This window comes from Acomys russatus, chromosome 25, assembly GCF_903995435.1.
Source record: "Acomys russatus chromosome 25, mAcoRus1.1, whole genome shotgun sequence".
Taxonomy (NCBI): domain Eukaryota; kingdom Metazoa; phylum Chordata; class Mammalia; order Rodentia; family Muridae; genus Acomys; species Acomys russatus.
In genome coordinates, this window is record NC_067161.1 from 11,922,422 (window position 1) to 11,933,839 (window position 11,418).

The 11,418-nt window shown below is 54.0% G+C and overlaps 1 protein-coding gene across 2 annotated transcripts; it reads left to right on the forward strand.

Moving 5' to 3' along the window:
- Window positions 1–3,123: 3,123 nt before the first annotated feature.
- Window positions 3,124–9,559, forward strand: Hs3st6 (heparan sulfate-glucosamine 3-sulfotransferase 6). 2 transcript variants are annotated; one of them, XM_051168021.1, is made up of 2 exons: window positions 3,124–3,741; window positions 8,834–9,559. In XM_051168021.1, the coding sequence occupies exons 1-2, from the start codon at window positions 3,359–3,361 to the stop codon at window positions 9,447–9,449; spliced, it is 999 nt and encodes a 332-aa protein (XP_051023978.1). In that variant the 5' UTR covers window positions 3,124–3,358; the 3' UTR covers window positions 9,450–9,559. The 2 variants fall into 2 exon arrangements, with proteins under 2 accessions (XP_051023978.1, XP_051023977.1); XM_051168020.1 differs by having other exon boundaries at window positions 3,129–3,771.
- Window positions 9,560–11,418: the final 1,859 nt, after the last annotated feature.

Sequence of the window (11,418 nt, forward strand, 5' to 3'; positions counted from 1 at the left end):
TCCTGTGACATACATAAAGTTCTTCAAAAAGAGGTTCTTTGGGGCTAGAGAGATGGCTTGTTGGCTAAGAGTATATAATTGTCTTTGCGGAGGATTTGAATTCAGGTCCTAACACCCATGTCAGCTAGCTCACAACAGCCTTTAACTTCAGTTCCAGAGGAACGCAATGCCTCTGGCCTTCTTGGGCACTGACACTCACATTTGTATACCCACATGCAGGTCCACACACATACACATAATTAAAATGGTAAATCTTTAGAAAGAAAGAAAGAAAGAAGCAAATAAGAGGTTCTTCCCAAAGTGTTAAGTGGAGTTGCCTTAAGACCTAGAAATTCCCCTTCTAAGCAAAATCCGAAGAACAGCAGAACACAACCACACAAACCCTTGTTCACAGAGGTCCTAGTAGCACTAATATTTACAAGCAGAAGGTAGAAGTTATGCGTAGGTTCTCCAGTGGCGGATGGGATACAGGAACTAACAGACACTAAAAGGAGTGGAGCCTCAATATGCAGCAGCAAGAAAGAACCTGGAAATGGGGGTGCTCACTGGGAGAACCCAGAGGCAGGCTCACAGACACAGAGTGAGCCCACGTCTAGGTAACAGGCCAAGCAAGTCCAGAGAGACCGAAAATGCATTGGTAGCTTGCCACCAGGCATGCCGGGGAAGAAAAAACAGGAAATGACTGCCAATTGTTCTAGGGTCCTTTTTTGAGGATGATTAAAAAAATGTTCTAAAACTGATAGGTGTGAGAGTTGGATCTGTGGTTAAGTGCACCGACTGTTTTTCCAGAGGACTTGGGTCCAATTCCCAGCACCCACACGGCATCTCACAATTGTCTGTAACTCCAGCCCCAGGGGATCAGACACCCTCTTCTGACATCCTCACACACCAGGCACATGTTGCAAAAACAGTCATCCACACAAAGTAAAAAAGAAAATCTAGCCGGGCGTGGTGGTGCACTCTTTTAATCTCAGAACTTGGGAGGCAGAGGCAGGTAGATTGCTTTGAGAGTCCAGGACAGCCAGGGATACACAGAGAAACTCTGTCTCAAAAAAACAAAAATAAAATCTAAAATAAAAATTTTAACTGATGACGGCCATAATTGCACAGCATGATGAGCAGTCTGGAAGTCAATGACCTCTCGCTTTGGATAGTATGTGAATTATACCTCAAGAACACTGTTATTGGGGCTGGAGAGATGGCTCAGAGGTTGAGAGCACTGTCTGCTCTTCCAGAGACCCTGAGTTCAATTCCCAGCAACCACATGGTAGATCACAACCATCTATAATGAGAACCGGTGTCCTCTTCTGGTATTCAGTGTTAGATGCAGATACAACATTGTATACATAATAAATAAATTTTTTAAAAAAGAAGAAGAAGAAGAACGCTGTCATTCCAAAGACTTGGAGGTTCCCAGAGAGCCTGTGGCCGTGGGCTAGAGGAAGGGACTCTATATAATAAGCCCATCTCGTACCTCCTTCAAGGAAGAGCTCGCATCCCCACTCCCATCTCCCTGGCTGCCCTTCAGCTGTGTTCTGCTGTGGAGCTAGGACCCCACTCTCTCTTCTGCCTGGAATGCACTTACCTCCTTGCCGCACCATCACCTCCAGGCCCTTCCCTAACCTCTGCTCCCCAATCAGCATGTACTGAGTACTCATTGCACGCATGCTAGGATCTATGTTAGCTGCTAAGGAGGGCTTGGGAATGCCTGTCACCCTGGATGTCCCCAGATCTGTACCCTTTCCAACAAGAGAGCCAGAGCAAAGGTAGAGAAAGGGAGTCAGCTTTCAAACACTCAACTCATTCCCTGCTCTGGGCCAGCGTCTCCCCAGAGTCCTTCATCCCAGTGGAAAAGGCACCCTGCAGAGGAACTGAAGAGCCAAAGGCAGGAGACTCAGCCAGTGCTGGGGAGATGGAGACTCGCTAGGGACTAAGTGTAGGGATTTGGAGTCCCAAGTGGTGACAAGCTCAGACTGTGTATGTGCAATAGGGCCGAGTGGGACCTCCCTGGGAGTGCTTGGGGGGTGAACCAGCATGTCCGCAACAAATCCCATTTACAGCTAGGTCTGAAGAAGGACTTCTGGGGACCCTACACGTACTAACATGCTTCCCAGACAGGGCTGGGCCAAAAACCACCAACCGCCCACAGGACTGCTGGCACTGGCTTGCCCCGACAAGCAAATACTGCCCTGGTGGTTGTGACTGGGTTGTGGTGCTGTATGTGTCCCTTGGACCTGGCTGCCCTTGGGGTGGGAATTAAATGTCTGTAGGTCACTTAAGTTCTCTGCCCCTCCTGCGGTGATGAGACTTGTTTAGGTGTCATGAGGCCCAGGGACAGCTGATTAACAAACAGAGCAGCTGGCAGAGGTTGGGTATCTGTGTGTGGGCAGGGACTGGAGTGGAAAAGTCGGATGGAGGCAGAGAGAAGACTTAGGCATAGTTACCTTTTTTCTGGTCGGGACAGCTGGTTCAACCTCTTGGGGTTCTTCCTCCTCTGCCTTCTCAGCAAGCAACTCTGGACCTGGTGCGCCTGGAAGAGGAGATGGGGCGTGAGAAGTTCCTGCAGTGTCCTAGCTTGACAGATTCCACACATGAGAGGGCCCCGGGAATCTCTCCACGTTCAGAGGAAGCTCCACAGACCGAACCTAGCTGCCTCCCCTGCCTTCTAATACAGGCCTTTCCAATCCTCTGGGGGAGCCACTTTGCTAATTCCCAAAGGGATAGGCCAGCTCTATCTGTCACATGGACTCTAAAATGGTTACCCGTTCACCCGACAAGCTCTCTCCACAGAGCAGAGCTCCCAGCCTAATGGATGGCTAGAGGACTGTTGGCAAGGAATGCAACGACCTGCCACAGGCTCAAAGACGACTGGGGGCTCCCTCCGCAGGGGACGCAAGCGTGGCTTCATCCTCCCTGCCCAAGCAGATTCCTGGACCCCGTGGCTGCCGACTCTCCCAGTGAAGAGGCTCTCACTCTCGGAACAAGGGCGCCCACCTGTCGCCCTGGTCCCAAAGGGGCGTAAGTAGACTTTCAAAAGAGAGGTCAGGGGCTCCCACTCGTGCAGCCTAGTCGCTGTCTTGTGTCCCCCTCCCCGCCACCACATTCCCGTAGTATATGCGTGAAGACTTTGGAGACCAGCTCGGAAATTAGCAGGAGTTGCAAGTCCCAGGCGCGGTCTAGGCTCGGGACGGGGAGGGGCATCTCAGCCCCGCCCAGCTCCCCGCCCCTTTCGGGCTCGAGGGCTGCTAGGCTGCTAAGCTCAGCCCAGCAGCCGGGTGCCCATGGGCTGAGCGTGCGACAGTCGGGATGCGTGTCTGTCTGAGGTTCCCGTTCCTTGGCCTGGGCGCTGCGCGACCCCATGGCAGGTAGCGGCGGCCTGGGCAGCGGGGCCGGGGACTTCCAGGGCGCGGAGTCGGGGCAGAGCACAGGACTGCGTGCTCCCCGTGCTCCGCTGGCGCTCGTAGCTCTGTTGCTAAGCGCCTACTGCCTCTTCGCCCTCCCCGGCCGCTGTCCACCTGCCGCCCGCGCCCCTGCACCGGTTCCCGCGCCCGCCGAGCCGCCCAACGCCTCCCGCCGTCTGGGAGCGCCCAGCCTGCCGGTGGCCAGCGGCCCGGGGCGCCGGCGCTTCCCGCAGGCACTCATCGTAGGCGTGAAGAAAGGTGGCACGCGCGCGTTGCTGGAGTTCCTGCGGCTGCACCCCGACGTCCGTGCACTTGGCTCTGAACCCCACTTCTTCGACAGGTGCTATGACCGCGGCCTCGCCTGGTACCGGTGAGCGCCCCTGCTGGTCCGCCCCCTTCGTCCATCCGCTTGCGCCTTAGACTGTACTTTCAGCTCAAGGCGGTGTGCTTTTCCGTAACCCAAGATGAATAGGGTAGAATCCCGGGCATTGGGTCTGTATCAAGCCTATTAGGGAAACAGCCTTGACCTCATGGATGAGGCCCCTGAAGGAAAGGCTATTTGTAGCATAGGCTTGCAGGAATTAGCAAATCTGAGGAAAACTGTTATGCTGTTGGTAGGCTAAGGGATTTAGCGAGGTGTGATCTAGCCAGAAGTAGTTTCCAGCCAGTGAGATAACTAGGAATTTAACCTGAAGCCTCATATATTCTAAACAAGTATTCTGCCACTAAGCTATTAATATAAATCTATATGCTATTATAGATTATATTAATATAATCCCGGTGAGACTATTTGTGAGCCTTAGAAATACTTGGAGCTCAGTCATTTTATCATCCCTTGGCGTGCCTCTGTTCCCCATTATAACTCTGGGTAAGTATGGGTAATTATCTGACCACACTAGCCAACTATATTCTAGAAAGTGCCTTTCTCCCCACCCTGCATGAGGGGAGCCCTTGCCTGCTGGAGTCCGGAGAAAGTTAGGTCTGGGCTTCATTGAGGGAAACTGCCCTTTAGATACATTCTCCTGCAACTGGACACCCCAAGTTTTCCCCAGCTGTAGCAGTATGTCCTGGTGGACGGGTCGGGTCGGTCAGACACACGAGGCCCTCCCTGCTGAGTCTGGTCTTAGAGTCTAGAGGCAGGCCCTGCCCACTCCCTGCTATGCAGGCACTGAGGAGGGAGTTTACGTCCCTGTCCCTTCCTGTGGGGAAATGGGCTTTATAGACTGGCTTGCCTCATCTGCAAGCTTGTGCTGAGCTAAGATCACCTGGAGAATCGGTGGGGGTGGGGGAGGGGGTGAGAGGACCCCCCAGGCACGCCAGCCTCCATTTTCCAGGTCCTTCTTAGCCTTGTTAACTTTGCCTTCTGCATTGAGACTGGGGGGTTTGGGAGAGAGCACGCTCCCAAGCCCTGAAGGCTGCTACTACCTGAGGAGAGGCCTCGGAAACACTGGTGTTCCCAGCATGGGGGTAGGGAGTGTTCAGGACGATATAACACAGTTTTAGGCTCCATCTGGAAGTAGTACGTAAGATGCTGGGGGAGGGGTGAAACCCACGGCCTCCATCCCGCTAATCAGGGCTTGCCACTTGAGATTTGCTCAGGAGTGCAGAGTGAATACCTACCTGGCTGGGCTTCTGGACTGTGTAGCCTAGTGCCTTCACCTGGCTATAGCCACAAGGGTTGCCGTGCTCTCCGGTGATCACTCCTTAGGTGATGTTCTTTTCAACCCATCGCATGTATGCCTGGAGCCACTGAAAATGACCACCTGACTCAATATCTCCAGTCCCAGGACCCGGGCTGAGCCCCCAGGACCTGTGGAACTCTGTCCCAGTGTGGGCTGAGGGAGGGAGGTGTGAGGGGAGCAGCCACTGGTGGGGTACTGCTTGGTTTGGACTGTGACCTGCCTCACTCAGGCAGTGACATGAGGATCCACTGGACTCAGCCCTTGGCCCAACCATTCTCCTTCCTGGTTCTCGATTAGATCATTTCTTTGGCTTTGCTGCTGTTGCCTTGGGGACGGGATCTTTTGTAGCTCAGGCTGGCCTCAGATTCCCAGGGTGGCCGAGAGTGAGGTTGAATTCCTCGTCCTCTTGCCTGTATCTCATGAGCGTAGGGGAGGGCAGGCATCGCTGTTATAGTCTCTACTCTGTCGGCCTCTCCCTACCCCCTGTGTGTGTGTGTGTGTGTGTGTGTGTGTGTGTGTGTGTGTGTGTGAGAGAGAGAGAGAGAGACAGAGACAGAGAATACACTGACATGCTCATGTAGGCCAGAGGCTAACTCTCTCAGGAGTCTTTTCCCTCTGTGGGATCTGGGTGTTGAACTCAGTCAACAGATTTGCACAGCGAACACTTTTACTTGCTGAGCCATGTCACCAACCCAAGGAGGACTTTGTTTGTTTTTTTGTTTTTGTTTTTGTTTTTGAGGCAGGGTCTTATTTATGCAATTTGGCTGCCTTGTGTAGACCAGGCAGGCCAGCTTCAAACGCAAAGAGATGGAGGCATGTGCCACAACCACATCCAGCCTATGGGTGTTATGCAGTTTTAGGAGTCGAACTCTGGGATTGTACATACTAGCCAACTGAATTACACTCCCAGCTTCTTAGGCTTTTAAGGCTCTTCTATCTTGGGGGCCATGGCCCCTGACCACTTTCAAAATCACTTACTAACCCACCCACCCTCACCCTCTTAAGTTTTGGGGTGTCTGTCAGCTATATTTTCTGTAAAAACAAGAAGAGGTAAGAAGGGGTATGGGTAGGGGAATCCCTGTAGTTTCTGGGGTTTAAGATCAGGCCATATAAGAGGTGCTAGGATGCTGGGCGTGGTGGCACACGCCTTTAATCCCAGCACTCGGGAGGCAGAGGCAGGCAGATCGCTGTGAGTTCAAGGCCAGCCTGATCTACAAAGGGAGTCCAGGACAGCCAAGGCTAACACAGAGAGACCCTGTCTCCAGAAAAAGAAAGAAAGAAAGAAAGAAAGAAAGGAAAAAGAAAAAGAGGTCCTAGGATATTCAGAGATGGGGAGGGCATTTATTTCCTCCTGTCTGGAGGCGTGGTCCCCTAGCACTCTCTGACACTGGATAAGATCCGTAACCAGTTTCCCTTGGGCTCCTTGGATCTGGCCCAAATGAGGTGTGGGATGCCTAGGGTATGGTGGTGTGCTGGAGGGGCTGGGCAAGCAGGGGGCGTGGTCTCCAGCTGGCTGGGAGCCACAGAGAAACGCAAACCAGATGGGGTGGGTGCAACAGGAGGGACGGTTCATGGAGCTCCATGAGGGAGCTCTGCCCTGGTTGTTCTCACCCTCCACACACACCGGTGGTCTCCTCTCTCCAAGATCACAGGGCGAGGCTTCTGAGGTGCATGGAGGGTAACTGATGCCAAAGATGCCAGGTTGCAGAAGGGCTTGGGGCAGGAGTGGCACCCTACTGTCTCATTGAACTTTCCCTGGCAATGTTGGGGTGCCGTTCCCATGTGTTTCCTGACTATACAAGGTAGATTATTGATGGCAGGGGCCTCTGGGAACAGAAGTCCCATGGAATTCCACCTTTTGGGTGGACCAGGAGGAGACCTGAGGCCTACCATTTTCCCTCAGGACTTCCTGTTCCTTCTCAATCTTAAGATGTTTGCCTATCAAGTGGGGGAGGAGGGTTACTGGGTCAGTGGGTCATCCAGATGGAGGAGGCAGACGCTGCCCTTACAACTTGCATAGGTCAGCTGTGCCTGGGCCCTTGCTCTGCAGCCCTACATGCCACTCACCCTTCTCTGCTCTGGTCATGGGTGACGTCATAAGCCTGGTACTGCTGAGGCTCTCTCTCTCTCTCTCCCTCTGAGACAACATGATCTATCTGTAGTTTATCCTGCTTTCAAAGTCTCCATCAAGCTAGGCATCATGGTGGCGTGTGCCTTTAATTACAGTGCTTGGGAGGCAGAGGCAAGTGGCTGTCTGTGAGTTTGAGTCTGGTCTACAGAATGAGTCTAGGACAGCCAGGTCTGTTACACAGAGAAACCTTGTCTTGAAAAACCAAAAAATAAAAAATAAAAATAGAGCCGGGCGTGGTGGCATACACCTTTAATGCCAGCACTAGGGAAGCAGAGGCAGGTGGATCACTGTGGGTTCGAGGCCAGCCTGGTCTACAAAGCGAGTCCAGGACAGCCAAGGCTGCACAGAGAGACCCTGTCTCAAAAAACCAAATAAATAAAAATAAATCAAATTCTCCATCACATCTGCCTCAGTTCCCAGAGTCCTGAGATTATAGACATGTACCACCATATCTGGGTCTGATCTCGCTCTTGCCTGATCTAATGGGGTACACGCACATATCCCCTGACCATCCTCAGCACCCCCAAACTGATCACCCCCGCATGGCTCCTTTGCATTTTTGCCTGTCCTTTATTTGTAGTTTCTTGGGAGCCTGAACAGAAAGAAGAGAATGAAGGCCGGTGGGTCAGTAAAGCTGGCTTACGTCAGGTGTGCCACCTTGGCCAGAGTGGGTTCTGGGGATTGTCAGTAAGGGGTGAGCAGTGTTTCTGAGAGGATGATGGGAGTTGGTGCTGGGCAGCTGTCTCTCTAAGCCTCTGCCTCTATTGACCTAGTTCCTAGCTTTTCTTTGGAGCTGTTTGCTCAGCTGACCCGCCCCGCCCCGCCCCGCCTCGCCCTACCTCACTGTGTACTAACTGGCTGTCAGGTGCAGTCCAAGGACACCACCTCTCAGGGTGCCTGGGCCTGCCCGGGCCAGGCGCTCTGTGTGGGTTCACTTCAGTTCCTGGCTTCGCTGTTGTCAGCTGACTTTCTCTGAACATTTGGATTAGGCCAACACTCTCCTTCAGAATGAAGGAAATATCGGGAATGCTGGTTCCAGGTGCCCTAAGGCCACTGGGGACTTGGGACAGGCCCCAGGTAGATCAGAGCCATGGCACTCTGCTGGTGACAACTCAATGTCTTGAGGGGATGTAGTTACATGGGGGGGGGGGGTGAGGCCAGTCTTTGGTAGCTGCATTTGTCAGTAATAATTGATGACCTAATTCACGGTCGGTGATTACAGTAAAGAGGCAGGCAGGGTCTGTGCGGGCTGGGCTCAGCGGTGTCTGGTCAAGGCTGGGGTGCAGCAGCTCTGCAAGGGGTTGGTCTGTGGTGTGGGCCTTGCCAGGACTCCATGGAGGTGGCACTTGAAGGAGAAGGGTCATAGAACTTGAAGAATGTCTTTGGTGGCTATTGCCCTCCGAGGTTGTCACTTTGTTTACCCTAGAGCTGTACTGACTAAGGGCAGCCTTGGTTTTGGGCTCTAGTGTGGGCCAATAGTGGATGGGGGTATCCCTGCACTTTAGGAGGGTGGGCCTAAGAGGGGAGGAGCCTTCCTCAGAGGAGGGGGTGGGTTGGTCCCTGGTTCCTGAGAAGAGATGCAAGCTGTGATCACTGTTACTCCTCCTGCCGCTCCACAGGGGTCTGATGCCACGTTCCCTGGACGGGCAGATCACCATGGAGAAGACACCCAGCTACTTTGTGACTCAGGAGGCCCCCCGCCGAATCCATGGCATGTCCCCAGACACCAAGCTGATTGTAGTGGTGCGGAACCCTGTGACTCGGGCCATCTCTGATTACGCACAGACACTCTCCAAGACCCCAGGCCTGCCTAGCTTCCGCGCCCTGGCCTTCCGCCACGGCCTGGGTCCTGTGGACACAGCCTGGAGCGCTGTGCGCATTGGTCTCTATGCCCAGCATTTGGACAACTGGCTCCGCTACTTCCCTCTGTCCCACTTCCTGTTTGTCAGCGGCGAGCGCCTGGTCAGTGACCCGGCTGGCGAAGTGGGCCGTGTACAGGACTTTTTGGGCCTCAAACGGGTCGTCACCGACAAACATTTCTACTTTAACGCTACCAAGGGCTTCCCCTGCCTCAAAAAGTCCCAGGGCAGTGGCCGCCCCCGCTGCCTGGGGAAATCCAAGGGCCGGCCTCACCCCCGGGTGCCGGAGGCAGTGGTTCGGCGCCTGCAGGCATTCTACCGGCCTTTCAACCGCAAGTTCTACCAGATGACTGGCCAGGACTTTGGCTGGGACTGATGAAGACCCAGCTCAGCCTTTCCCTGGACACCCAGTAACTTTAATTTATGTCTGTCTGCCTGGTCATTGCAGGCTGCTGCGGCATGCCGAGTAGAGAGAATGTTTAGAATATAAAATCTGGAACTGTGTTTTTTCCCACTCGGGCCTGAAGGTGGAGGCCGCAGTGGGATCCTAAATCCTAACTCTGTCAGACACTGCCGCCGCCCCTCCCCCCCCAGGAGGTGATCAGTGCATGGTCACATGTCACAGGTGAACTCGTGAGGCTTAGAGAGGTGGGGGCCTGCCCTGTGACACACAGGTGGCTCTGGAGCCTGTCACAGCCACCCTTCAGCCTAAGGAGGCTGAGCAGGGTTGCCCCTAGGTTTAGGATGACCACAGGCTCCAGGGTCTTTGCGTGGTGGGGCAAGGCAAAGGTGACTTGGCCAACTGAGTGTGCTGTATCTACCATCTCATTTCATCCTTGGCCCCGCCTGGAAGCCTTAATGGAATTAGCTGGGCAGGTGAGCGGGTGCTTCTAACAGCCACCAAGTGGTTCCAGAGGAGCCCCACCTGCCTGCCCGCCAGGCGATACTCCCACAATGCCCTGCGTGCTCTCCAATCTTCTGCCTCTACCCAACCAGGGCAGAGCAGGAGCCAATGGCCAGAGCTGGGCAGGCGAGGTACTCTCCCCTGCTCCAGATGCCCCCCAACTGTCTGGATAGTGACCTCTGAGGCCACTCAAGCCCTGTCATACCTGCACTACCCCAGGTCTCTCTAAGGACCCAGCTGCGGCCTTTGCATTCAAGACCCCTCAGGTCTCCTGGCCTGTCCTTGGCTGTGATGCGGCTGTTCCCCTCTGAGATGCTTAGGGCTATTCCTCATCCTGAATGTAAGGGAAGTTCACTGGGCATGAGGCTAGTCTGCCTGCACCTACCTCACCTGGTTGTCAAGGTTCACTATGAGCCAAAGGTCCCACAGGTCACTGTAGCCTCCGTTTTGGCCACATGACTCCATCAGCAGTGTTAACAGAGAGGGTCAGTTAATGTCTGCACCAAGAAGAGGCTCACTGTGAGGAGGAGGAAGGACCTGTGGCAGGCTGCAGGGCCTTGCCTTTGCTCAGGGTGACTTCTAAGCTCACACTCCTGTCTGGAGCTGCTCAGAAAAGCTGGCGCTTTCTCCAGGCCGAGTTGCCCTGGGCCAGGCCAGTGGGGTTGGGGCCTGGCACTGGGATTTCCTTCCAGCACCCACAAAGCAACTGCCATGGCAATGTGCTGGGCAGATGTTGGTCCAGATGCTGGGTGAGAGGAGTGGCACAGCCTCCCCTAGACTCAGACTCTGACGTGGGTGAAGGGAGACATATTCCACACCTGGCCCTGTTAGATGGTGCCCAATGGCTTGGTGCCCGTCTTTATTCCCTGGGGCAGAGGTGGGAAGGAGGGCAGGAAAGCCCTTGCCAGCCCAGGGCCCATACGTTCACCTTGGGCAGTCCCAGGGCCCTCACTATCACCCTGGCCTGCTACTGTCCTCTGCTGGGATGGTGTCTTCAGCAGCTCCCATTATTTTAATTTATTTTGTTTTTGTTTTTTCGAGACAGGGTTCTCTCTGTGTAGCAGCCCTGGCTGTGCTGGAACTCACTGTGTAGACCAGGCTAGCCTGGAACTTACAGAGACCGGCCTGCCTCTGCCTCCCTAAATGCTGGGATTAAAGGCGTGTGCCAGCCTCCCCCCCATCTAATTATTTTAAACTGTTCTCATTCCCACCCCATCCCCATTGCTTCTTGCATGAAGACTAGATGCCTACCCACAGCTCTAAAAAACTCTTCAAAGCTCAACCGTCCCGTTTTGCCTGTTCCCCTCAGCTCTAAGCTCTAAGCTCCTTCTGCCCTGACCCCTGACCCCTGCCATCTCCATCTCTCTGTTATGTCCTTTTTCTACCTCCACAAGCTTTGCATATACTGGTCTCTCTGCCCAGATGCCCTTCTCTGCAGGTG